Source organism: Vulpes vulpes, chromosome 9 (assembly GCF_048418805.1).
Source record: "Vulpes vulpes isolate BD-2025 chromosome 9, VulVul3, whole genome shotgun sequence".
NCBI lineage: Eukaryota > Metazoa > Chordata > Mammalia > Carnivora > Canidae > Vulpes > Vulpes vulpes.
This window is the reverse complement of record NC_132788.1, coordinates 106431994-106457067: the sequence shown is the minus strand read 5'-3', so window position 1 is coordinate 106457067 and position 25074 is coordinate 106431994. Positions and strand designations below refer to the sequence as shown.

At 56.4% G+C, this 25074-nt stretch overlaps 1 protein-coding gene and 2 non-coding genes across 4 annotated transcripts in view; 1 reads left to right on the top strand and 2 right to left on the bottom strand.

Moving 5' to 3' along the window:
- The window catches only part of DPP9 (dipeptidyl peptidase 9), a 40880-nt gene extending 26896 nt beyond the window's left edge, over positions 1 to 13984 (bottom strand). The window contains exons 1-6 of one of the 2 annotated variants that reach the window (XR_011994500.1): positions 13783 to 13981; positions 12859 to 12910; positions 10647 to 10737; positions 6599 to 6852; positions 1424 to 1536; positions 46 to 219 (exon numbers count right to left, since the gene is read on the bottom strand). Coding sequence is in view for 1 of the 2 variants with exons in the window: in XM_072721711.1 (XP_072577812.1) it covers positions 46 to 219; positions 1424 to 1536; positions 6599 to 6852; positions 10647 to 10702 (597 nt within the window). In the remaining variant the exon portion in view is untranslated. Of the gene's footprint in view, positions 1 to 45; positions 220 to 1423; positions 1537 to 6598; positions 6853 to 10646; positions 10738 to 12858; positions 12911 to 13782 lie in introns of both variants that reach the window. The other variant, XM_072721711.1, reaches the window with a different exon arrangement.
- A 224-nt stretch (positions 13985 to 14208) lies between these two features.
- TRNAG-UCC (transfer RNA glycine (anticodon UCC)) lies at positions 14209 to 14280 on the top strand. The gene has a single exon. It is a non-coding gene; the product is annotated as a tRNA-Gly (tRNA).
- A 164-nt stretch (positions 14281 to 14444) lies between these two features.
- Positions 14445 to 14517, bottom strand: TRNAV-CAC (transfer RNA valine (anticodon CAC)). The gene has a single exon. It is a non-coding gene; the product is annotated as a tRNA-Val (tRNA).
- Positions 14518 to 25074: the final 10557 nt, after the last annotated feature.

The following is a 25074-nucleotide window of genomic DNA, read 5'->3' as shown; positions in this document are numbered from 1 at the left end:
CCCGGCTGCCCACCCCCTCCCACTCAGCCAGTGACCAGGGCTCACCATGAAGCCATTCTTGCCCCCATCGCGACAGTGGAAGAGGCTATTGCTGGCCTGGAAGAGGAAGAGCCCGCTCTCGCTGTGGAAGTCATAGGAGGTGATCCCGAAGACCCCCAAGCGTTTCCGCTCCCGAAGGAGCTCCTCTTCCCGGGAGTAGACCCCATGGTGGGGAGTGGCCTGTGGACACACAGGGATGGGTGCTGTGTTAGCAGTGCAGCCAGGGACCCGTACCCTGAGCATAAATCCTCCGGCCTGGGCCTTCCTGGGCGGTGTCTGCCAATTTGCCTGTGGTCCACACTAGAGAGAACTCTCTGGGGAGCAGACCTGTTCCAGGGAGCTCCCAGGTGGCCGCAGTGGGCCCGATCCTGGAGGCCATGAGGGTGCTCAGTAGGCTGGGGGTGACAGGGCTGGCTGACAGGTTCTGGGCTCACCGGAGAGGTCTTCCTCTCTTGGCCCCTCTCTGGGCTTGCTCACATCCACATTTCTCCACAGAGCCTCTCCAAGCCTGTCCCCTACCCACCGGCACGGAGGGCTCCCCAAGGAGTACTGTCTCCTGGTCCCCAGCGCCAATCCCACAGACCCCTTCCCTCCTGCCCTGATCACCATCCCGTCCAGCCAGAACTTCTGGTGAAACTGCTCACCGGCACTCATTCCTGCTTTCTGCACATGGGGCACAGGGCAAATTCAGGACCACCTAACCACCCAAACACCTAACACTGGGGTGTCTGGGCATGTAGACTACTGTGGACACCACACAGCCTCCCTGAGAATTCTGAATTCGACGTGGAGATGCAAGGAATGTTAACGGCATGAAACGCATTTCTTAAAAGCAGAACCCAAAGCACAACGAACCCCATGCTCGGTCGGCTTGGGGCCTACTGAGGCCCCAAGAAATGAGAGCTGTCCTATCGGCGCAGAGAAATCCAGAATGTGCCACCACCCGTCCACCACCCCGTACTGTCACACTGCTTTTACGACCAAAAAGAAGTCAACAGAAATGGACGCAAGAGGCCCCCTTGTCCCTCACCAGCCATCTTTTCCCCCCGAGGTGAGCTGACTTTGGATGATGTTAATTATTAGCCCAGACCCCATTAATGGGCCTCGGCCTGGGGTTGGTTTCAAGTCTTTGGTGAGGCATCGAAAAGGAAGAGATGCTTCTGATAAGAGCTCTTATCAGAGCGCACACTCTGGGGCTTGAGTGGGGGGGGGGGGGGCACACTCGTCTCCACAGGCTCTGAGCTACCTGCCAGGCTGGAGCTGCTCGGGGGCTGAGGGCCCACAGAAATGTGTGTGGCCTGGCAGCCTGGCCCTGTGCCGGCGTCCTCAGCCATGGGTGGGGCCCAGGGCAGCTCCTGCCGGAGCCCTGTAACATGCGGCTCACCTGGAAGTGATCCAGCATCTGCTTCCAGGACAGGAGCAGCAGGGCCTCTTTCCGGACCTTCCTGGGAATCTCCGAGTAGAGGAGGGAGTTCTCGCGGCTGCCATAAGGCATCCCTTGGGGGGAAGAGAGAAGAACCAGAATGGGGGACCTGCCCCAGGACAGGGAGAGGGTCTGGGGTAAGGGTCGGCCTCAGGCCAGGACCCTGGCTCCCCATGGCTGGGCCTGGCTGGTTCCACTTCGACCCTGTCCTCCCCACGCGTCCTGGCAGCATGCCCCTCCCCACGCACACTCCGACTCTGGGTGCAAGTATGTTAGCAACAGTAACGGGGTCTTCTAGCCCTGAGGTGTCTGGACCTTGCCCAAAGTTACTACAGAAACAACACGTAAGAGAACAAAGGGGAGGCCAGTGAAACCCACCTCTCAACGGGTGAGGCTCGGGTCTCAGGTGTCCTCTGTTAGAGGCTTTTCCGGAGGCAACAGACTGACGCAGCGTCAGAGTCAAAGCAAACGTATGCAAGAGAGCCAGGAACCGTGTGTCTGAGCAGCCCTGCCGGCCCCCACCCACTCCAGGTCAGGAGCACCTGAGTGGTGACAACCACACGTGTCCCCAAACCCCACCCGCCGATCTAAGGTAACCCTGTAGGAGAGGACAGGAGCTGCCTAGTGAGGATTCTGCGTGAACGCAGTGGGCAGGAGACAGCGCGACCCACGGCGCCAGGACGCGTCACTCAAAGAGACCTGGGCCTGTCTTGGTAGCAAATGACCATTTCTCACATTATTCCCTCTCTCGGGTGCATCTTATCATCAAAGCTGCTGCTGCGTTCTTTGTGGCAAATAAACTTTTCCGACCACCAGTGTTTTCAACTCGACGGACGACGGCAGGGCTGCTGTTCACGGGTAAACAATGGACTATAGATGCCCCCAGTTCTGAGTTCCCCTGGGAAGAAGACTCAATGGGGCGCTGGCCTCTCTTCAGGCCCGCCTCCCCTATGCTCTCGCTCTTACGAGTGGGGGACAGGGAAACCCCAAGCTCGGTGCCTCTAGGGCTGGGGCTTGACAGGTAATGTCTGTTCCCTTTCCAGTCATCTCAACAGGCCGCCTCTCGACACAGCAATCCACACGGGTTTTCCACTTACAACAACACTGGTGAAGTAGTTAGTAAAAGATCATATCTCAAGGAATATATGTTAATAAGATTTCCTTTGGAAACCTTTTTAAGGAAAAATGCAGAGGTAATGTAAATGTGCGGGTGGGCAACACTTGGGATTCCACGTCTAGGGACCCTGGACACTTGGAGTCCTACTCTCTCACCCCAGCTAGAGGCACCGGCGTGACACTGCCTGTCCAGACTGCCCACGGGGCGTTCTTCCTTCTGAAGTTCATACGACAAATGGGGACGGGAATCTTGCAGTGCATGATCCCATTTATGTGCAATGTCCAGAACAGGCAACTTCAGAGAGACAGCACACGGACTCATGGTTGCCAGAAGCTGGGGGTGGGGGAGAGGGACGATGCCTAATGGGTCTGGAATTTCTTTCTGGGGCGATGGAACGTTCTGGAATTAGTGAAAGTTTGACGACGACATGCATATACGAGAAACCACTGAGTTGTCCACCGTTGAAAGAGTGAGTTTTAGGGTATGTGAATTAGACCTCGTTAAAGAACATTGTCATAGGGCAGTGTGGAAGGCTGGGAGGAGCTGCTGGCTGTCTGCAATACAGCAGCGTGAGCCCCTGTCCTCGGGACTCTCCGGGAGAGCCAGGGTTTTCCAAACAGGAAGTCAACAGTGTGGCCTTGCCAAGGACATTGGAGCCACATCCTCTGCCCAGCAGATTAGTAAGTGATGGCACCAAATGGCACAAACCAGAACATTCCCTGTGTTGCCCTGGCACCTGTGATGGCCAGTGACACTGGGCATGTGAGCCTGGGCTCTGACTTCTGCTGTCCCTGCCTCTCCCCTGCTTTCCTGGACTAGCTCCACCCCAGCACTGGGAACAGCACCCCGACCCCCAACATCCAGCAGTGTGACAGGCGGCCTGGGTCTGCACAAGCACCATTTCTGTACCCGAGTCCTGTGGCCTCACGAAGCAGCCCGATGAGCACGTGACCTGCACTGGGCCTGGGCTCTCCTCTATGTCGTGAGGACACAGAGGCCTCTCTTCCTTCTCAGGGATTCCCCAAGTTGTCCCAGAGGCCTCTGTCCTACACGAGACACCCATTTGCAGGGGGATAAGCAAATCCACAAGGAACAGGGGAGCTGCAGTCTGAGCCCTGGAACCGGAGCTGCTACAGTCCCATCTTCCTGGCCACAGACGCCGGCACATTCCCCTCTGTCCATTTCTTCTGCATTGGACTTCATCGCGCACATCTGAAAGGGCCTTCCCTGAGACCAGGGTGACTGGCTCCCTGTGCACAAAGTGGCAAGCCTGGTGCCCACGGAGGAGGCAGGGGCTCCCAGGGGAAGCAGAGGGGGCAGGCTGCACACTGGGCATGGCCCAAGGAGGCTGTTTCCATTCCATCCATAAACATCAGCTGGCTGCCAGGATTCCCCTGGGCGCTACACCAGCATAAAGACCTGTCATAAATATTTGGGGGCTTCAGGGATGTTTGTTCCAAGAACTTAGACACAAAGTGGAGCTTGAAGGTACCCCGAAGGTACTAAGTGATACAGATGGATTAGATCAAGGGTAAGAAATGTTACCCCCAGAGAGGCAGGATGGCTCTGAGATGTCCTAGGAAGGTCCTGGGGTCTCTGCCAAGTCCAGAGCCCTTGGCAAGAGCTGCCCCCTCCCCATTGCAGACTGCAGGGACCTACTCACCCCAACCCCAGCCACATGCACAGGCTGCAGACAAGCAGACATTGAATCCACCTGGTTCCCTCTCCCAGACATTCAGAGAGAGCTCATCCATTTCTGCTGGTTGCCGGAACCTGAGATGGGTAACCCTGGGAGCATGGCAGTGGGAGGCAGGTGGGCAGGGGGCATACATGAAGGAGACCACGTGCAGAGCAGACGCCCAAGCCCCACGAATCTCCAGGTTCTCAGGGTCATGACACGAGGCCCAGGTGGCTCCCTGGCACACCCCCGTGTCCTTCCTATAAGGTGTCCCTGGTGGCTCAAACTAGCTTAGAGGGTTTCTGTGGTTGGCTAAACAGTGGCCCTCAAGTGCTCAGGTCCTAATCCCCAGAGCATGACTATGTTACCTTCTGCAGCAAGAGGGACTTTGCAGGGGGAATTAAGTTTGGGATCTGGAGTTGGGGAGAGTAACCTGGATTTTTCAGGTGGACCTGAAATGGAATCATGTGTCCCTCTAAGGGAGGCAGAGAGAGCTTTCAGACACACGGAAGAAGGGGGGCCATGTGGCCCCAGCGGCAAAGATGGCAGTGACACAGCCACTAGCCAAGGAGCGCTGGCAGCCACTAGAACTCGGAAGAGGCAAGGAACCAATTTTCCCCTAAAGCCTCTGGAGGGAGCTCAGTGCAGCCCTGCTGACATCTTGATTTTGGCCGGGAAAACTGATTTTGGACTTCTAACCTCAGGAACTATGACAGAACACGTTTCTGTTGTCTTAAGCCACCCAAGTCGGTGGTGATTTGTGACAGCAATAGCCCCAGGAAACTCTGGCAGGGGAAACAACTCCTGGTGTTGGATCACAGTACACAAGTACCCTGCCCAGGACAACAGCCTGAGCTTGAGCTGGCGAGGGGTCCAAAGCTGTGCTAAGGGTCACAGGATTGTGGGGAAGACCGAAGCCGCAGCCACCACTCCACGTGCCCTGGCCGCTGTGACCCCAGGAGTCACGTCCCTCCAGGTAAAAGACACCCCCTCCCGCCCGCCCCCCCCAGCCGCCAAACTCTTCCCTGTACAGTATTTTCAGCTTTGGGGGCCGTATGACCTCCGTTGTGACTACGCTCGGAAGCAGCCCTAGAAGGTACAGAAATGAACAGGTGTGGCTGGGTACCAGTAAAACTGGATTTCCGGAACAGACGGCTATTGCCTGCTGAGCCTGTTGTTCTAGACCACTGCTCTTCTAATGCCGTGGTCACCAAACCACCATGTGGTTTCCACGTGCATCTCTACGAACAGAGTTGCTGCGTCAGCTCTGGGGAGAGCCAGCCGGCATCCATGGCGGTCACTGCCAGGGCCCTAAGCGGGGGTCGGCCCTGGGCAGAGGACAACCTTCAGTCACAGGTGTGTGCCACCCCTCATTCAACACCGATGTAAGGCCTGGCCACCGCCAGCATCGTGCCGGGGCTGTGGGTCTTCAGAGGCCGACCGGGCCCTGAATATGGGGTTGAGAGCTGAGGCTCCAGACCTGCCCTGGGTCACCAGTCATGTGTCGTGCTGCTCCCAAAGGAACATGCTCAGCACTGTTCCTGTGGGCCCTGTCAGACCCTCAGGCAAAATAAGGCAACGCCCTTCGCTTGCTCAATAGATAGGTATTCACTGTCCACCTACCAGGAGCCAGGCCCACGTGAAGCTCACAGGGCCCTGAGGCTCTCACCAGGCCGGCAGGGAGCACAAGCCTGCAATTGACTGCAGGTGGTGTAGAAATTTCTGCTCACAAGGCGCATGCCACAGACGGAAGTCACTAGTAGTTCACTGGCTTATCCAGATATCTAGGGCGGGGATGGCACCATGTGGCCAGCCACCCTCTGGTGTTAAACCACAGCACACACAGTACACAATCGTGGCACCTTTCCCTTGAGCCTCGGGATCCTTCTTAGCACGTCAGCCCAAGGCAAGGACTTACCTGTGACTCCCAGTGCTAGGAGTCGTCATTCATTGATCCAACCCGGCCCTGCCCTGCCTTGCCCAGATGATGGGGAAATGACTCAGGGGGGCAGGCCCAAGCCACCTGGTACTGGAGACAGTGTCAGCAACCCCCCTTCCCCCCTCCCGCCACAGCACTGCTGCAACAGTGGGCCGCCCTCTGCTCTGCTCACCTGCACTCCTAACCCCCACAGGGCACCTTGTGCCAGACCTTCCCTGTAAACAGATGTCCCCATGGGTGGTGTGGCCTCATGGGACAGTTTGCCCTGGGCCTGGCCCATCTTTTTGGACCTTCTAATAGAACCAGCTGGCCTCTGGAGACAAGAGAACTTAGTAACAGTGTCCCAGAAACCCTGCCACGGTCAAGGGGCCGACCAGGCCTGAGGGCACCTGGGGGGCTTACCCAGGTAGTAGAGGCGGTGGGAGTGGGGGCTCGACTCGTCCGTCTTCTGCACAAACTGGAAGTCGTGTGGAGCCTTGTTGACAATCAGGCCTGAGTTCTTGCGGCTGCCATGGATGATGTTCCGGAGCCCGTCCCACGAGTGCTTCTGCACCTGGAAGCGGGATGCCGGGTCCTCCATCTCGACGGCGTCACCCCGGTCAGACACTGGTGCCCCTGTAGCCATGCTCTCTGTCCCCTCGGAATTCAGCGAGAAGCTACGAGTGGCAGGGGAGAGCGTGGGAAGAGGATGATACCCAAGTTTCCCTTACGAGCTGCCCCCTCGTCAGACACTCCTGACCTCCCTGAGATGAGCTCCTCCCCCACGCAACTCTCCCAGTCCCCCTAAATATGTCCCAAATTATTCCATTTCTTTCCACCACCAGGAACACTTCTAAGATCCAAACCACTGCCACCTCTGATCGCAACAGTCTCACAAACAGACCCCACACATCCACTGCAAATCTGAACCTACTGTTTAATGCTCTTCCTTGGTTTTCCACAGCCCCTGGGGTAAAAACCAGTCCCTGTCACGGCCTTCAAGGCTCTCTGTCCTCTGACCCCTGCCAACCTCTTGAACTTCAACCTCCCACCCTTTATCAGTCCTCCAGCCAAAATGGCCTTCTCTCAGCTCCTCAAAACAGGCCAGACTCCTTCCCACCCCAGGGCCTTTGCATGTGCTACTTCTGTTGCCTGAAACATTTTCCTCTCACTTTGCTTGACTAACTTCTAATCAGATCCTAGTGTAAATATCTGTTGGGTTGTCAGAAACCTTCAATGACCATCTGCTCCGAGGCCGGTCTCTCCAACAGTCTTTCTCTCTCTCTCTCTCTCTCTCTCTCTCACACACACACACACACACACATCGTCCCTGCCCTCAGAGCACTCGTCACAACAGCTGTTTGTTGATCGCCTGTCCCACTCACGGCAGTGTCCCTAAAACCTCATGAGGTCTCTGTCCAGCTGCCAGCAGGCATCCCACAGAGGGCTGTGGAGTGACCATCTTGCATTAAGCCCGCTGGGAGACACAACTCACATGCAAAGAACTGAGCATAAGGAACGAATTGGCAAAGCTCGTCACTCTGCGCCATCCAGCTTGGGTCCAGCAGGGGAAACTCTCGTGTCCCACCAAAGGGGCTCAGAGAAACAGGCAGCTGTGCACAGGCAATGTGAGAACCCAGAGGAGGGGATGGATGCCCCTCAAGACAGCCCCTCTCTTCTCAGCCACTGCGCAGCTATGGCCGAGGCTCCCTCCCTCCCTCCCTCCTCCCACCCTTGCTGCTCAGCACATTTCCTGACCAGACTGGACTGGCCAGGCAAATATTTGTTTTAGGGAAATCTAAACACAGCCACAGTGACCCAGTTCTGGAGCACCCAGGGTCTCTAGTGAGGCCTGCCAAAGTGAGCAGGGCAGCCTCCCCTTCCTCCGTGGGCATCAAAGGCACTAAGGCCTTGCTGGATGCTGGGACTCCTTGCGCTCTGGAATTAGCGGCTTTGCTCCAGGATTAGTGGCTTTGCTTTGCGGGTGGAGTTCGGGGTTCGCTGGTCGGAAGTGGGAGTTGCTACTGCGAGACCCAGGGGCAGGGACAGCACAAGCCAAGGGCTTTAGAGAAGCACCAGGCAGAGCTGTGCCCTCCCTTCCCAGAAGACCTTGCCCCTGCCAGTAAGTCACCCCGCCCCCCACCAAGTCACCACCATTAGAGACAGACCCCTGCCTGCTGCTTCAAGAGGCAATGGGAGAGAGACACTTCTGAGAACGACCTCTGTGGGCCGATTTTCAGAGTCCCCTTTCCAACTCGACCCAGCATCAGATGAGCGGCAGAAATGCCTCCCTTGCTCAGTCCTATGTGACCCAGCCAGGTTGGGGGAGAAGGGTGCGGGGGAGTACACAGCAAGCCGAGGGTTCTTGCCCCCCAGCCACAGAAAGTGCATTCAGTTCAGTACTTCCTACAGTGGCTTTGAAGACACAGATCACGGGCCATCAGAGCTTTCAGGGCCCTCGGGTCCCCTAAGCCAAACCAGAGAAGACAGGAGACTAATGTTGCATCCTGGCCCACTGCAGGGCTGTGGTTTACCTCCAGGGCAGTGCGGGGCACAGGCAGTGTCAGGCAAGGGCCAGGGCAGGGGCTGGGGCTGGGGGCAGGGCCAGGGCTGGCTGAGTGCTCCAGAACCCACATGGCTCGGAGCACTACTGGCAACAAGCCCAGAAAACCAGGCCAGGGGACTCCTCTAACAGGCCCAGCCCACCTCTCCCCCCCTCCAACCCCGAAACTACTGCCACAATTCAAGCCTTGCTCACAGCAGAAAAACAGATCATGACCTTGAGGGTTCCCAAAGGGACCCCATAATCTAAGAGCCTAGCAGAAGCACTCACAAAATCATGTGGCTAAGTTCCATAGCAAAGAACAATAAAAAAGATCTTGCCTCCGGTCACTGCAGAGAGCCCAAGGAGCAAAAATATGATCCAGGAGATGAGAAATGAAATGAAACATCGGGAGAAACTTCTAGGAAATCTTCTAGATGCGGCCAGGCAGCCTGAGCTCCCAGACAGGCCAAGGCTTGGTGCTATGCCCTGGTCCTCCACTCACCTCTCTGTTCCCCCAGAAGCAGAGAGAGACCGCAAAGGAGGTGGCACGCGATGAGGAAGAGGTTAAGTAAACGCTGCCCTTCCCGTCCTACCCCAGGCAGTGCTGGGCTTCTCCACTCAAGAGTTTACACAGCTGGGGAAATGAAAGTGGATTCCAAGCCACTTAGGCCAGGTCCACTGCCACTCTCCTTCTGCCAGTCAGCAAGATACCTCGCAGACCACGAGGCCACTAGCAAGCAGCCTGGGACCTCCGGTGCAGTCACAGTCAGGGCTCGAGGGGAGTTCTGCGATCTGTAAGCTGCTGCTCCAACAGCCAGGACCACTGGTCCCCCGAGGTGTCCACCAGAGACCCAAGCGGGGCGTGTGACGAGGGAAGCAGGCAGAAAGCAAGAAGGAACAGCAGAGCTCAGTGTTGGCTGCAGGTCTGAGAGCGTTTGGCCGACCGCAGGGAGTGATAAGGCAGGAAGGAAGGCAGGCGCTAAGGAGGTGAGGGGCGGGGGCCTACTGCACTCCAGGGAGGAAATGCTCGAGTGCCCCACAGGTGGGGGTTCCCCGGAAACAAAAGGCCAGCCTCTGCCCTATAAGGGCTGCCCTTGGCACCACCTGGGCCTCCTGAGGTCACAACCATCCTCACAGACTTGGTGTGCAGCCCAGCCTGGCCCACTGGGGACCTAAGGCATGCAACAAGCGGGACTCAGGTCTCCCTCGCTAAGTAACCTCCTAATGCATTTACCCACCAGACACTGGGAGCATGTGTCTGGGAAATGAATCACTGTGCTCAGTATCACACTTGTCTTCCAGAACCTCTTTTAATGCCCTTCCTGCCTGTCTGATGGCTTGTACTTGCTAAAAGCAAATGATGCCAGGAGTAGTAGACCCTGGCAGCACAGCAGGTGGGCTCAGCGGAGGACCTGCTACGGTCTTCACCGGGTCTCAGGTGCACAAGTGTGACTACTTCCCACTGCAACCTTGACAGGTGAGCTCAGGGGTCAGCCGTATTTGGGAGGCTGGAAAGCAGGCTCAGCATCACCCCCACAAGGAAGCAGAGGGGAGCCCACATCTGTTGGACCCGAAAGCCACATCCTAAGCACCAGGTCAGGGGTTCTCAGCTAGGGCTGATCCTGCCTGAGAGGACACCGGGCAGTGTCTGGGGTAAGGCTGGCATCGATGGGGTGGAGCCAGGGGTGCTGCTCATCCCCCCGCCAGTGCCCAGGAGGGTCCCCATGGAGAATGACTTGACCCCAGGTCAGCAGTGACCAGGCTGAGAAACCCTGCACTAGCCCACACTGCCTCCTCATGCAAAACAGCCAGAACAGAGTCAGGGAAACACGGAAAGGGGCGGCGGGGGGGCAGATCTATAACACTGTCAGAAATTTGGGGAACCTCTGCTACATCCCTACAGATCAAGGCTCCCACACCCCTTACCTTCTCCAACCTTCTGTGTTCTCGTGATCCAGGCGGAGCTTCTTAACCTTCCGCATTAACCACTCGGCCGACCTCAGGAGGGTGGGGAAGCCTGCAAGCAGAGACCCCAGAGCTGCCACTGCCAGTAGTCTGGGAGGGCCCCATCTCACCCTCCTCCTCCTCTTCCCATTTCTCCAGGCAGCCCATTACTCCAGGGACACCGAATGCCAAGAGCGTTGTGACAAGGCCCTCCCTGGAAATTTGAGAGGGTGCCAGGCATTCGCCAGAAACCAGCAGTCCTAAGGGGCCGGTCAGTCCTCCTAAGGCGAGAAGCCCCTGAGAAGAGGGCAGTTTCAAATGACGCCATGACACCAACCTTGGTGCTCACTAGAATCTGAATAATCCCAAGTTCCCCACGGTGACCACTCTCTGATGGCCTTCCTGACCTCACCTTCTCCCCTTGCCCTTGGCCATGACCTCGAGCCACCGTGGCCTTACTCTCCTTTCCCACCTTTCCCACCTCAGAGCCTTGGCACTCGCCAGTTCTGCTGAGACGCCCTCCCCTGCTTTCCGTACGCCCTGCCCCCTCTTCTCTTCCACGTCCCAGTCGCACCTCTTCAGAGGTTGTTCCTGGCACCCAGTCCAAAGTGGCTGCCCTGTCACCCTCACACACCACCTGGTCCTTTTGTACAGCAGTAAGTCTAAGACAGTGACTCTCAAGGGGGACTACTGTGCCCTCCACCCCACCTCACCTCCGGGGAACACCAGGTGATGTCTGGGGACAACTGTGGTTGTCACAACTGTGGGTGCTCCGGGCATGGAGCAAACCGAGGAGGAGGAACTCTGCATTCTTTATTTGGGGGAAAAAATTGAGTAAGATCCTTAGGCCGTCACTAGGCACTAGAATAAATCCCTGATGGGTCAGATGGTAAACCCCAGCATCTGTGAGTCACCTCCTCTCTCCCTCCCACTTAGTTCACATATTTAAGTGGTGCAACATCCTAGGACCTCAGTAGGTCAAATGATTATAGAATATAGAGTCTCTTGGGGGTCAACTGAGCCCCGCCCCCAACCCAGTAAGTCTCAACCAGGGCTAATTCGGCTCCCAGGAGCCATTTCTGGTTGTCACCACTGGGAGGCATGCTACTGGGATGTAGACCAGGGAAGGCTGCTAAGCATCCCACAGGGCACAGGATGCTCACCTCCACTCCCCACTGCAAGGAATGATCTGGCCCCAAACATCGCCAGTGCTGAGGCAGAGAACCCCTGCTCTGGGTGAGCACTCTTCACTGTGATGTCAGCTCTAGGGGGCCGGGCTCACATCTGTCCTGTTCCTTCTGTATCCCCGGAGCCCAGAACCATGCCTGGCACACACGAAGCACTTTGGGTCGAATTAACAAGTCAACAAGTCCCTGCCGTCCCCTGAATGCTGTCTAAAGTCAAAGGGAGCCCTGGCTTGGTCGGCAACCAAACACCTTCTTGATGAGCCAAGTCCCAGGCAGGCAGGTGCTCAGAGGCTTCAAGAAAAAGAAAGCAGTGTGTGATCCCAGGACTGAGAGGAGAGACAGGAGGCTAAATGTCACCATAAGCAGCACTGGTCTCACTCTCAGGCCTGTAGTGAAAAGAGGGGCTGCTGTTGTCAGAGATGTGGGTTCAAATCCCAGCTCTGCAACTTCTCATTTCTGTGACCTTGAGAAGCTGCTTAACCTCTTGGTTAAATTGTGCCTCAATTTCCCCCTTTATTAACATGGTCCCTATGTCTTGAGCTGCTATCACAATTCCCAGATGTGGCAGGACCCACGTGACAGCTAGTACTGCCAACGAGACAAGTCACTGAAAGTCCTGCCGCGGGGAGAACTGGACCAGGGCTCCGTTTAGAGCCAGGCTCCCCACCAAATGCTGACTGAGCGCCAGGCACCGTGTCAGGCGTAGGGGAATGCAGCCCCACCTCCGCCAGATCCAGCTACAATCCACATTCCCCCTCCTTTCCCCCACAATCTTCCAGGGGGTGTTCTTACTGGGGCAGCCGGAGGAAGATGCTGGATGGAAAGAACAGTCTCCAGAAAGGGCGCACAAAAGCCACAGCCACTGGCCTGGGTCCCAGCCAACCGCCCTGGGGAGGCCAGTGACCTCAGGGTTGTAGAAAACCACTTCCTGCAGCCTTCTGTATCCCAGAGCATGCAAATGAATCCCACCGGCCCACACACCAGCCATCACGGTCACCCCAACTGACCTTCTAAAGGGTCCAGAAAGCCTCCATTCCAGCTGCAGGCGTGGGACAGGACCTGGACAGAACACACAGGCCATTAACGCAGCAGGTTAACGGAAGGGCTGGCTAACAACCGGCTCTCCTTCCCCTCGGGAGTCCTGACTGCCCAGCCTGATTCTCTCTACCTGACCAGGCTCTGGAGACCCCGGGCAGATGGCACTGTGCCCTCCGCATGCCCCGAGCTGCACCTGGGAGAAGAGCCCTCCCATCTGGCCCAGCTCTCCCGGGAACCAGCCAGGGAGCGCAGCGCAGTGCAAACCTCCAGGGTTTCAGCCCCAGCTCCTGGAAAGCACGTTGGTTCTTGCCACTGAGACAAGCGACTTCCTCACGTTGGGGGGGGGGGGGGGACGGGGGGGACGGGGGGGACGGGGCACTTCTGACCGCTCAGCTGCAGCGTGGATGGGGAAGTGTGGGGCCTGGTGTAAAGCTGCGTGGGCAGGAGGCGGGCGGCTGGACCCGCCGCGAAGCCGAGAGCAGGGCCGAGGGCTGCGCAGGGGCGCGGAGGGGCGGGCAGGACGCAGGTCCGGGAGCGCGTTCGCAGGGGGAGGGGACCTCCGGGGCCCGCGGGGAAGGAGAGCGCCGTGGGTGCGGCCACTCCCGTTAGGGACCCGGGCCAGGAGGCTCGGCCAGCGACGGGGCGAGCCGAGGGGGGCCCGGCGGGCGCCGGGGGCGGGGGCGGGAGGGGAAGGGGGCCGACGAGGGCCTGGGGCCGCGGGGAAGCCGGGGCGGGACGGCTGGAGCCCGCGTGCGGTCAGCGGCAGGGCCGGGGCCGAGCGCCCCCGACAGGCCGGTCGACGGCGGGCCCAGGGTCAGGGCTGAGGTGGGGCCGGTCAATGGCGGGTTCGGGGTCGCGGCCGACGCGGGACGGGGCGCGCGGGCGCTGCTCACCGGGCTCGGGGCCGGCGCGGGGCGGCGGCCGGGCTGGGCAGGGCGTCCCGGGGCCGGAGGCGCCTCACACTAGACGCTCCATGCCCGGGACTGCGGCCCCGGAAGTGGCGGGCGCGGGGGCCAGCGGCGGCGGCGGACACGGGGGAGCCGGCGGCTCAGGCCCCTTTGACCCGGAAGTTGAGCGGCCCAGGCGGCGGCCGCCGATTGGCCACCGCCCGGGAGGTACCAAGGGGCCTGCGGCGCTCGGGGGGGGGAACGCCCCGGATCGGCTCTCTCGCGGCCTGGAAGCTTGGAATTTCCCTGGGGCGGCATCTTCCGGGGCAGGGAGGGACACCGGAGACGGACACCCCCGCAGGGTTTGGTATCGCCCAGGCGGACCCGTCACACTTCTACTAATAGTGTGTAGGAAGAGAATGTCTCGCCGGAGCGTTGGTGGTATAGTGGTTAGCATAGCTGCCTTCCAAGCAGTTGACCCGGGTTCGATTCCCGGCCAACGCAGATAAGGGTGTTTCTTTTTTTCTACTTTCTCTTAACCTAATTACATTTTTCTAATAAAAACGTGTGACGCGCGACAGCTAAAAGCTGCATCACAGAAACTCGTCTACTAGCCTATAGGCGGGAATAGGCTCTGCAAATCTAGAGAGGAGGGAAAAACGCAAGCGTGTTTCCGCCCGGGATCGAACCGGGGACCTTTCGCGTGTGAGGCGAACGTGATAACCGCTACACTACGGAAACCGGTGGAGGGCGCCGCTCCGGGGGAGACTTATAGAGCTTAGAGCAACTGGGATTCGCGCCCTCCCGGGGCCTTTGGCCTTTGCTGGAGGCTGCAGCGCGGGCAGGGAGCCCCCCTCGACCCCGAGCGGCGCCCCGATGCACCCCGCTAGCGCGTCAGCGTGGGACACCAGACTTTTCTTTTTTTGAAAGCCAGGAGGAGGGCAGGCAGGTCATGGCCAAGGACTTAGTGTCCCGTTGCTGTAAAATCTGCTCCCCTCCCCTGCACCCCAAGACCAGGATTAGAGCGAGAGAAGCGAGGCAGTGGTGGCACCTGCAGACATTAAGCCCCCCCCCAAAAAAACACCCCGCAATCATCAAGGTAAATGATATTTTAATCCAATATACTAAAATATCCTATTTGGGGAAAAATAACTGCATAATGAACAACGTATCAAAACTGTATAAATCGAGGCAGGTTTCGGCCGAGCCATCGTGGGGTCTCAGGAAAGACCAAAAGTGTGTGTGCCCCTCTCTACCTGTTTTAGCGGATTTGGGGAGTTCTGTGTGTTTGTTGCTTTTAGTGTATTTTTTGAAAGGCTCTTCCTCCCACTCCCCAGAGCATCTTGGTGAAAATACTGGAACTTGAAAGTAGGTGTATTGGGATTCAGAAGGTTGAGAACATATCGTGATGTTGCTTTTCTGCATCAAATGGAAACAAACACGTCGATAAATTTCAACATGGACTTGGGGGGGGGGCGGAATTAACCACTGGAAATCAGGGAAGACACCTGCTGGGGGGGGGGGTCCTTCCACCTGGGGGCCCAGGAGGGCTGCACCCAGCGCTGTCACAGCCGCAAAGCCTGGAGACCTTCTCTGGTGGTTTCCTGCCGCTGCTGCAACAAAGGACCTCAGACAGCGGCTGCAGAACCCCAAACACTTGCTATGTCCAGTGCTGGAGACAGGTAAAGGCCAGGTGTGCGCAAGGCTGGCTCCCCGGGGAATCGCTTAGCCCGCCTCTCCCAACCTCGGGCACCCACACCACCCCAGCCCCTGGTTCTGTGGCTGCCTGTCCTCCTGCGATTGTCACCTCCTTGCCTCTCTCCCGTATGTCACTACACGGAGCCCACCCGGATTCGCCAAATAAGCTCTCTGCCTTATTGCGTCTGCAAGGTTGTTTTTGCCGGGTGCGGGTGCGGGAGCGAGGTCCCAGACTCCGGGGGTTGGGCCGGGGACGTTGGTGGACGGCATTACTCTTCCCTCCTTACTGGACATCATTCCCTAACACCCTTTTTGACCGCAGTATAGTATTTCAATCATTCACTCATTCACTCATTCGTGCATTGCACAATGATTTAATGACCCCCTCCTACGGGAAGGGGGACAGAGCCGAGGTTCCAGCTGTCCTGGGGGTGGTGATGAGTGAGCGCATTTGAGGAAAACTTTAGAACCTCCTCATGCCACTCCGGCCACAGCTTCCGCCCTACCTCCCTGGACACCTCCTCTCCTAGGCCCTCACCCCTCTTCCCTCCTCACCTGTACCCATTCCGGGCAGCCTCATCCTCTTTCAGGGTTCAAACCGCATCTATGCCTGGTGGATACCCACAGTCCTGACCCCACCCAGGCTTCCCCTGAGCTCTAGACTGGGGGTTCAGCTGACCCTCAGTGTCACCATACAAGTGGTGGAGGGTGTCATTGGCATCCCAAAGTTAGCATGGCCCAAATGGGGCTCCCCACCTTCCCAGAACCTGCTTGCTGTGGACTGAGCCTTCATGTCCCCCCAAATCCAGATGTTGAAACCTACCCCCCCAAGACGATGGCAGGGGAAGGTGGGGACTTGGGGAGGGGCTTAGGTCAGGGGGGAGCTCCCTGAGTGGGATGAGCGCCCTTAAGAGAGGCCCCAAAGAGCTCCCTGCCCCTCCTGCCCTGTGAGCACCCGGGGGGAGGACAGTGGGCAGTGACCCAGGAGGAGGCCCTCACCAGACGTGGGACCTGCTGGCGCCCTGACCTTGGACTCCAAGCCTCCAGAGCCATGAGAAATAAATGTTCGCTGTTTATAAAAAAGTCTGTGAAAAGAAAAAAAAAAAAAAACAGTCTGTGGTAGTTTGTAGTAGGAGCCTGGCCAGACTGACGCTGCTTCTTCCTCCATCGCCCTGATGGAGCTGAGGGCTCCTCCTTCCTTCCAGATGCTCAGCCAGAAGCTGGGGGCTGCCCTGGGCCCCTTGCTCCCCCACCCATATCCAATCACTCAACAGATCCAATTAGCGCCGCTTTCAACACACCCCAGATCTGACCGCTTCTTCCCCCCTGACTAGCCATCTCCCTGGTCCACCCCATGACCAGGCCCTGGGCGAGTCCCCTCGCTGCCCTCCCTTCTCTCCCTTTCACTCAGCCTGCTCCAGCCACAGAGGCCTCTTCACTGTTCCTCCAACTGCCAGGCAGGGCCCTGCCCCAGGACCTTTGCACAGGCTGCGCCCTCTGGCACAGGCATTGTCAGGGCTCATTACCTCTCCTCCTCCAATTCTTGATTTCAATGTTACCTCCTCAGAGGAAACGTCCCTGAGCTCCCCCTGCCCCCACCTCAGCATCCATAAATTCCGTTTCGATCATTTCACCATGTTCTTTCAGTGGATTATTGGTCTCGGAAACAATCCCATCTGTAGATTTGCTTGCTCGTCTCTCCTCTGTCTCCTCCACTGGAGTGTGAACTCCACCAGTGCGGGGTTTGCTTGCCTGCTTGCTTGTTTGTTTGAATCTATTTTGTTACCTATGTGTCACTATGGGGCCACACATTTCTTGAAATTATGAATGAATGAGACTTGGCTAAAGTAGAAAAGACCTGGGAGCGGGAATGGAGTAATACAGGTGGGCTTCCCGGTGGAGGGGGAAGAGCTCAGAAAACATGTCATCTCCCTTGTGAACCTCATCAAGGCCTGGGAGCTCACTCATGTGCCAACACAAAACACAAAGAAACACAAACTCCTTTAAAATGGTTTCTTGGGTCATTCAAACCCACCTGGGGCAGCCAGTGTGCTGTGTAACATCCTGCTGTTCCCTCCCTCGTCTTGGGTGCGACCTCCTCAGCAAGGCCCTGCGGCCATCTGGGGGAGGCCACCATCTCAGAGAGGTGCCCAGGCCGAAAAGGACGATACTTGCTTCTTTCCACCAGGTGTCAGCAGGAACACGACCACCAGGCATCAGGCAGTGTCTCCCCCACCACCGTCCCCCAACACTGCCACCCCCACTGCCCACACCACCCTCCCTTTCAGCCCCACTCTGAGCCCCAGACCCCAGCATCTCAAGGTCAGATGCTCCACTCCCCCAACATACACCCCAGCATTTGCCTGTCACCAAGCAGACCACCACCACCGCAGGCATGCTTGCTGGCCTGTCCTACCAGGTGTCTACCCATTCCAGGAGTTGGGGGGAGGAAGCAGAAAGGGGAAGAGAAAGAAGGGAAGCGCAGAGGGATTCAGGGTTTCCGATCTGGGAAACCTCTGTTGCAAAGGCCGGCTGCATCCGATGCCTTCGGATGTCTGAGAATAATGTGCATGAAATAATGGAAATAGGTACTGGGAAATATTCTAAGGAAATGTCACGTGTTAAACTCACTTACTCTGCCCAACAACCCCATGGTACCGGCACTATTAGCACCAGCAGCCCGCTTTTAATGGTGAGGAAACTGAGGCACAGAGAGGTTAAGTAACTTGCCTGAGGTCACAAGGGTTATAGTAATGAGAGTGGAGATCCAAAGGCCTGTGATCTGGCTTCAAAGTCCCCGGCATAAGACTAGGCCACCTTCTACACAGATGAAGTTCAAGGTAATCAGATCCCTGAAAAGAAAAAGAAGAAAAGAAAAGAAAAAAGAAAGGAAAAGAAAAGAAAGGCCGTTGAATCTGAACCACCCATTAGAAGATCCACCCTGAGCCTTATCAGGGTCGTGAGTATCTTAGGACACAGTAGCCTGATGGGTTTCCAGGCCAAAGAACAGAGACAGCACAAACATGCCCCCACAATTTGGGGGAGTCATGAGATGACTGAGGGGACCCTCCATCTTCTGAGCTGGGGCAATTTGGGTCGGGGGATGTCCTACCCCACCTTTACAGAGATCACAATCCGAAGAGGGTACAAACAGATTTAAACCTGTCCGAGCGTTTGCGTGGAACATCCCTGGAAGGAATCGGTGAAATGGGTCGCAAGAGTGGCTGGCTTTTGGGGCGAGCACAGGGGTCGGGGGCGGGGGAAGGGAGGACCGACTTTCCACTCACACACTTTTATGCAAGTTGAGTTTCTTCTGTTGCAAACGTGCAGAAAAACGTGTAGGGCAATAGAATGATGGCTTTAACACAACACTCTCACTTTTTTTTTTTTTTTTTTTTTTTACAACACATTTAGATAAAGCCTGGTGCACACACACCCCCAGTTTGGCAGCGCTAGGGAGAGAGCAGAGGGAATGTGCTCGCGGAGAGAACCCTGCTCTGAGGCATTACGGTTTAAAAAGAGTGAACAACACGTGGGGCTGGTTTTTCTCCCTTGCGTGGGCGGACCCGGGAAAGTATTCACGCCCAGGAAAGTGCTGGAATCCAATAGGAGACACCCCTGGGGTAGCTGCTCGCCATCCCCAGACTACACTGCCCTGCGCAGCGGTGAAATTCAAGGGAAAGAAGATAAATGAAAGGCCATTGGGCCTTTCCACATGGATGGGAGAAAAGCTTCTCTTAGTCCCTTCGGTCCTGTGCAATTTTTGATGAACCAAGTGTTAATTTCGTAATTAAGACCCATTAAAAATACTAAGAACACGAGGTGTTTGCTTCGAGGTGTTTAAAGGACATATTGAGACATTTGTGATGTAGTCATATGCCCTGTGAGCTGGCACTTTTTCGATGAAAGATTAGTAAAGAAATAATGATAGATTATTTAAATGAACAGATTAGTTAACAGATTAGTTAAATAGTTCCGGTTAAGGTGCCAGGTCCCGAACTAGGTGCTTAATCACTTCTTAACCATAACTGACCCGATGGGAGTCGAGATCCTCCTAATGCCTGTTTTACAGATCAAGAGAGTGAGGCTCAAAAAAAAAAAAAAAAAAAAAAAGAGTGAGTCTCAGAGTCATGCTCAGTCGTTCATAAACAATCTCCCTCGCTTCACCCCCACACCGGTCCCTGCAACGGTGCTATTTCAATAAGTGGAATTTCTGCTATGAACACTTTAAAATTAAATTATTTGTTTCTTCAGTGTCAGAACAACAATAATTCTGTTTATTGTCAATACCACGGTGACACTTTTTTGACTCCTCCAGGAGGTTTGGACCTACTGAAGACCCTCTGGACGCTGGGCAATCTTCCGATGGATATTGTCCCCACAACAGCACTCTGAGGGTCCCATTTTTTTTTAAGATTTTATTTATTTATTCATGAGGGACACAGGGAGAGGGAGAAGCAGGCTCCCTGTGGGGAGCCCGATGCAGGCCTGGATCCCAGGACCCTGGGATCATGACCCGAGCCAAAGGCAGACGCTCAACCACTGAGCCACCAAGGCACCCTGTGAGGGTCCCATTTTGCAGGTGGAGAAACCGAGGCCCAAAGAGACATGACTGGCTAGCTGGGAGGGGTGCTAGCTGGGAGTGGGGCTTCTCATCCTGGCACTCTGCTTCCAGACCTCCCATTTCTAAACCTCCCCACAGTTAACCCAGTGCCCGTAAGTACAGAAATCAGTCGAGAAATGATGACAGAGTCGGCTTGTTATTTCTGCCCTGGGGATACAGGGATGGTAGGTAGAGGCAGAAGCTCTGCGGGGTTGGCAGAGGCTGCAGAGGAGAGAGACTGGGGGACTTGCACTCCCTGCCTCCTTCCTTCCACCGCTGCCCCTGCATCTCGAGGCCATTGCATTGTTCAGGAATGTTCTTAGCTCCTCACAATCAAGCCAGCACAGTCTGAAGGCTCAATGGAGGGAGAGACGGGAATCAGAGGAGGAGAGATGGCGAGACTTGAGAAAGCTCTTACTCCCACCTCTGCGAATCTGCTGGACTTTCCCCCGGGAGTGAGTTTCTCGCTCATTCTCTCTCATGGGTAGCCTGGTAAACAGCCTCACTGTGTGCCGCTGGGCAGGTGGCTTCCCATCCCTGAGCCTCAACCTCCTCGCCTGTGAAATGGGGATGACGATAGTGCTACCTCCTAGAGGGCAAGAGCGGGCCTGCATAGACGAAGGGCAAACCACGGGGCTTGGCACATAATAGGTGCTCAATCCAGAGCGTCCGGGGCAATTTTTATTGGGCCTGAGGCCCCTCCAGGTAGAGCCACTGGTGTGAGTTCTGCCATTGATGGGAAGCATCCTCACGCGGACACTTTGTGCCACAGATGCAATACCCAAGTCCCCTGATGCTCACCTAGAGTCCACGACAAAGAGGAATCTGCCACCCAACCATCCGCAGGGCTGAAACACCAGGAGACAACTCCCACTATAAATCTTTCACTGAATAATCGAGTTCTTCCACTGCGTGCTCTCCATGCACCAGACCTACTCCTTGCCCAGCTCACTCCTGGAGGGTCTATAACAAATAAAGAGCACCGAGGCTCCAACAAGCACAGCTTGTCTGCAGCCCCCTGTGATATCAGGCAAGCTGGGTCCTGTCCCGACCTTGGTTCTCTCATCTGAAAAACGAGGGTCACGAAACCACCTGCCTCCTGAGCCATACATGGGCAGTGATGCTGGAGAGGCACACAGGTGGGGCCAGCGGGCCCCAGCTCACGTCTCAGCCTTGCCACTCACTTAACTGCACTGTGACAGGAGATCAGCTTCCATCCCTCTGTGCTTCCAGGCTGGTGTGAAGGGTTTAACCAGTTCATCCTCATAAACAGCTGGTGAACCGAGCCTCATGTGCCAACTTAGCTGGGCCATGGGGTGCCCCATATCTGGTGAGCCCTTAGCTCCTTCCTACATCCTCTCTGCTCCCTCCGCTCACCCCAACGACAGCCCTCCCCGACAAGCACGGCTCTGCAGACCAAGTTCCCCTTTCGGAGCATGGCAGCTCCGCCAGCGGGACCCTGATCTCCCTAGAACACCGCCCCCCAACCCCATCACAAAATTTGACCTTGAATCTGGGGCTGAGTAAAGAGGCCGAGTGGGAGAAGAAGGCAGGGCGACCAGAGGGAGGGATGGCACTGATTGGTGTCTCAGGGCATTGGGGAGGGTCGGCTTGAGCAGGGGACACAGGGGGATACCAGTCCTGTAACCTCTTCCTAGAAGGTTATAGGAGCCATAAAGGGGGCTCCTGGGCCTTTCTGCTCTTTGGTGCCCTCTGCTGGAGGGGAGCAGGGCGTCCTGCAAGGGGCGGGGGCCGCTGAGACAAAGCAGGGTAGGGGTCTGCTCCTCAGCTCCAGCCCTGTCCCCAGGCTGAATTAGACCAAATGACAGCAGCCAGTCCTTCAGGACAGCGGGCTCCGTGCATTGTTTCCGGAGCGAGCTGGCGGCCAGGAGGGGGTGGAGGGCTGGGGGGGGGCTCTCTCTCCACAATGGAGCCCCCCACCCCAGCTCACAAGGAGGGAGGCAGGGGAGCTGCGCCCAGCCGGCTAAGCGGGCTAAGCGGAGCTCCAATGAATTCAGCTCCACGAAAGCCAATTAAAGCCGGCAGGGGGTCCAATGGGAGACTAGAGGAAGAAGGGGGGCACCCCCGTGAGCCTGGCTGCGGGGAGACACACGATGGGGGCATCTGGACGTCCCCCCCCCCCGCCAACGCAGAAGGGGCAAAGTTCTGTCCCTGGACCCCCGGCTGCTCCCACCAAGTCCTGATTAGGAAGATAGGGAAGCCAGGGAGACCCAGAGGGTGACAGGGATAAAAAGCACCCCCTCACCCGGGCCCCTTGGTCACCCAGAATGCTGAAGAGGTGGCTGGGTCTCCTTGACCAGCAGGGTCAGCAGGTCTGTCCCTTGGTCAGCCACTACTCATGGGGTCCACTCCAGGAAGGAAGGTTGGGAGTGGGAAGGACCCTCCCTGGGGAATGCAGGCCATGCCTCCTGGAAGCCTTCCAGAAAGGCTGCAGGCCCTTTGTTGGGGATTCTCCAAGGCCGGGTGCCCTCCCCTCAGTCTTCCCCTCTCTGGGCTCTACCTCTGAGACCTCCTTCCCTTTGGCCTCAGACTCCCCCTCTCTGAGCCCCCTCTCACCTGCTAAGTGCCCTCCACCTCTCCTCCTCTTGAGACCTCTTAGCCCCCCAGACCTGGGATTGGGGCTGAAAGTCCTCAACAGGGCTTGGCTTGAGAGGCTTCATGATTCTTACCCAGCCAGGTTTCTGGGATTTGGAGGGGAAAGGGCTCCCATTCATCCCCCTTCTCAGCAGCAGAACAGGGGGTTTGTGGGTCTAAGTCACATTTTGTGGGTGACATGGGATGGGGACTGCAGTTTGGGACCACTCTGTGGCTATCAGCTGTGGGTGGGTACACCTGGGGATTTGGTGCATGGGGGTGGGGAGCACAGCTTGTGAATGAGTATGTGTGAGCCCACTCACAGGTGCTGCCATCTGCACACACACACACACACACACACACACACTTTTGCCCACAGCATTGGTGGCTAGGGAAACCCAAAGACTCAATGATGAGAGACGGATTTGGGGAAAGTTGAGAAGTTGAGAGCAGACACCTGTGTAACAAGAAGCAGCCCTGTGAACATCCTGGAGGAGGGAGAAGCAGGTGCAAAGGCCCTGAGGCAGAAACAAGCTGGCTGGCAGGACAGAGGCCAAGTGATGGGAATGGTGAGTGGGGAGGCCCGAGACATGAGTAGGGTCTGAGCCGTGGTCTCCAGACACATGGCTTAAGAGGTTAGTCTCTGGAGCCACACTACCTGGCTTCAAAGTCAGGGGGCTAAATTAGGCCTCAAGTGACTTACATGCTCCATGCCTCATCTTCCCCACCTGTAAAATGGGTATTAAAGAGTATCTGCCTCCAAAGGTGTCAGGAGGGAGGAGGGGTCAATACAGACAGACTCCTTGCATTAGACCAAGTACCTGGCGTATAGTGAGTGCTCACTGCACGTTGGCTGCTGGTGCCGTCATCATCATTATCATCGGTTTGATTTTCACGGTGGTGGGACTCATGAAAAGATTTTAGGTGAGGAGGACAGGATCAGATTTGTCATTTGAAAGACTTCCTTGGAGCCCTCTGGGGAGCCCAGAATGTTCCGTGCAAGCAGCTGGATGGTGTTGTTACACCATCTACACACATGTAGAAACTCATTGAACTGAGCACACAAGACTAGTTCACTTCACCGTGTGCAAGCAGTGTCTCAATCAAAAATAAAGAAATAGGAGCGCCTGGGAGGCTCAGTAGTTGAGCGTCTGCCTTTGGCTCAGGGCGTCCTGGGATCGAGTCCTGCGTCGGGCGGGCTCCCCGCAGAGAGCCTGCTTCACCCTCTGCCTGTGGCTCTGCCTCTCTCTGTGTGTCTCTGTTGAATAAATAAATAAATAAAATCTTAAATAAAAATAAATACCGGAAAAGTCCCCTTCTGGGGACTGCATGAAAGACGGCAGGGGGAGATGGGACAAGTTTCTTTGAACCCCTCCTCCCATGTCACTGCCCCTCTTGGCCATCTTTATGTCCCCATCCTGAGCTTGCCAGGCATCCAAAGCGTCAGAAACCCTCAGCGCAGAGGCCTGGAAGGCTGAAGCCCTGAAGACTGGCTCCTTCCCTGGCTGTGTTGCCGATGAGCCACTGTGTACACGCCCAGTGTCTCCGCCGGCTCTGCAGCCCTAGCCCGGGCACTTGGCCTCATCGGGGCCAGAGGAGCTAGCATGGGGCCCTCACAGCCCTGGTTATGAAGGGGATGCAAGACGGGACCTCCTTCCTGCCCTTGTGAGTCTGAAAAGGTAACTTTATGTAGCAGGTTCAATGTGTGCCCCCCAAATTCACAGCCACCTGGAACCTCCATGTGTGACCTGGTTTGGGAATAGAGTCTTGGCCTATGTCATTAGTTGAGATGAGGTCATCCTGGATGTAAGGTGGGCCCTGGATCCAATGACTGGTGCCCTCCCAAGCAGAGGAGAGGACCAGGAAGGAGACACACAGAAGGGGAAGATGATATGGAAGCAGAGGTTGGGGGATGCATCTACAAATTGAGGAACTCACAGGATTTCAGGCTGCCACCGGAAGTGCAGAGAAAGGCCTGGGTCGCTTTCTCCCCTAAGCCTCCAAAAGGAACCAAACCTGCCCAACACCTTGATTTAGCACTTCTGGCCTCCAGGACCACGAGAGAAGGAATGTCTATGACTTTAACCTTCCGAGTTTGGGGTACTTTGTTACAGCAGCTACAGGAAACAAGTGCACCCCATGTTACTTTAGCCCCAAAGTCGAGATACCTGTAGAAGCTTTAGGAAGTATAGAAAGCCATGCCTGCCCCACAGCGCCGTGCTCCAGACTCAGACAGACAAACTGCAGAAAGTGCTTGGCTCTGAGGATGCCACAGAAGCTCAGCTGGCAGGAAAAACGAAAAGTCCACAGGTGACAGGGGTGACACAGCTCTACATCACGTGACATACTTCTTAGACATACATTTTAGCTGTCATTATTATCACCCATAATCAGAAGAAAAT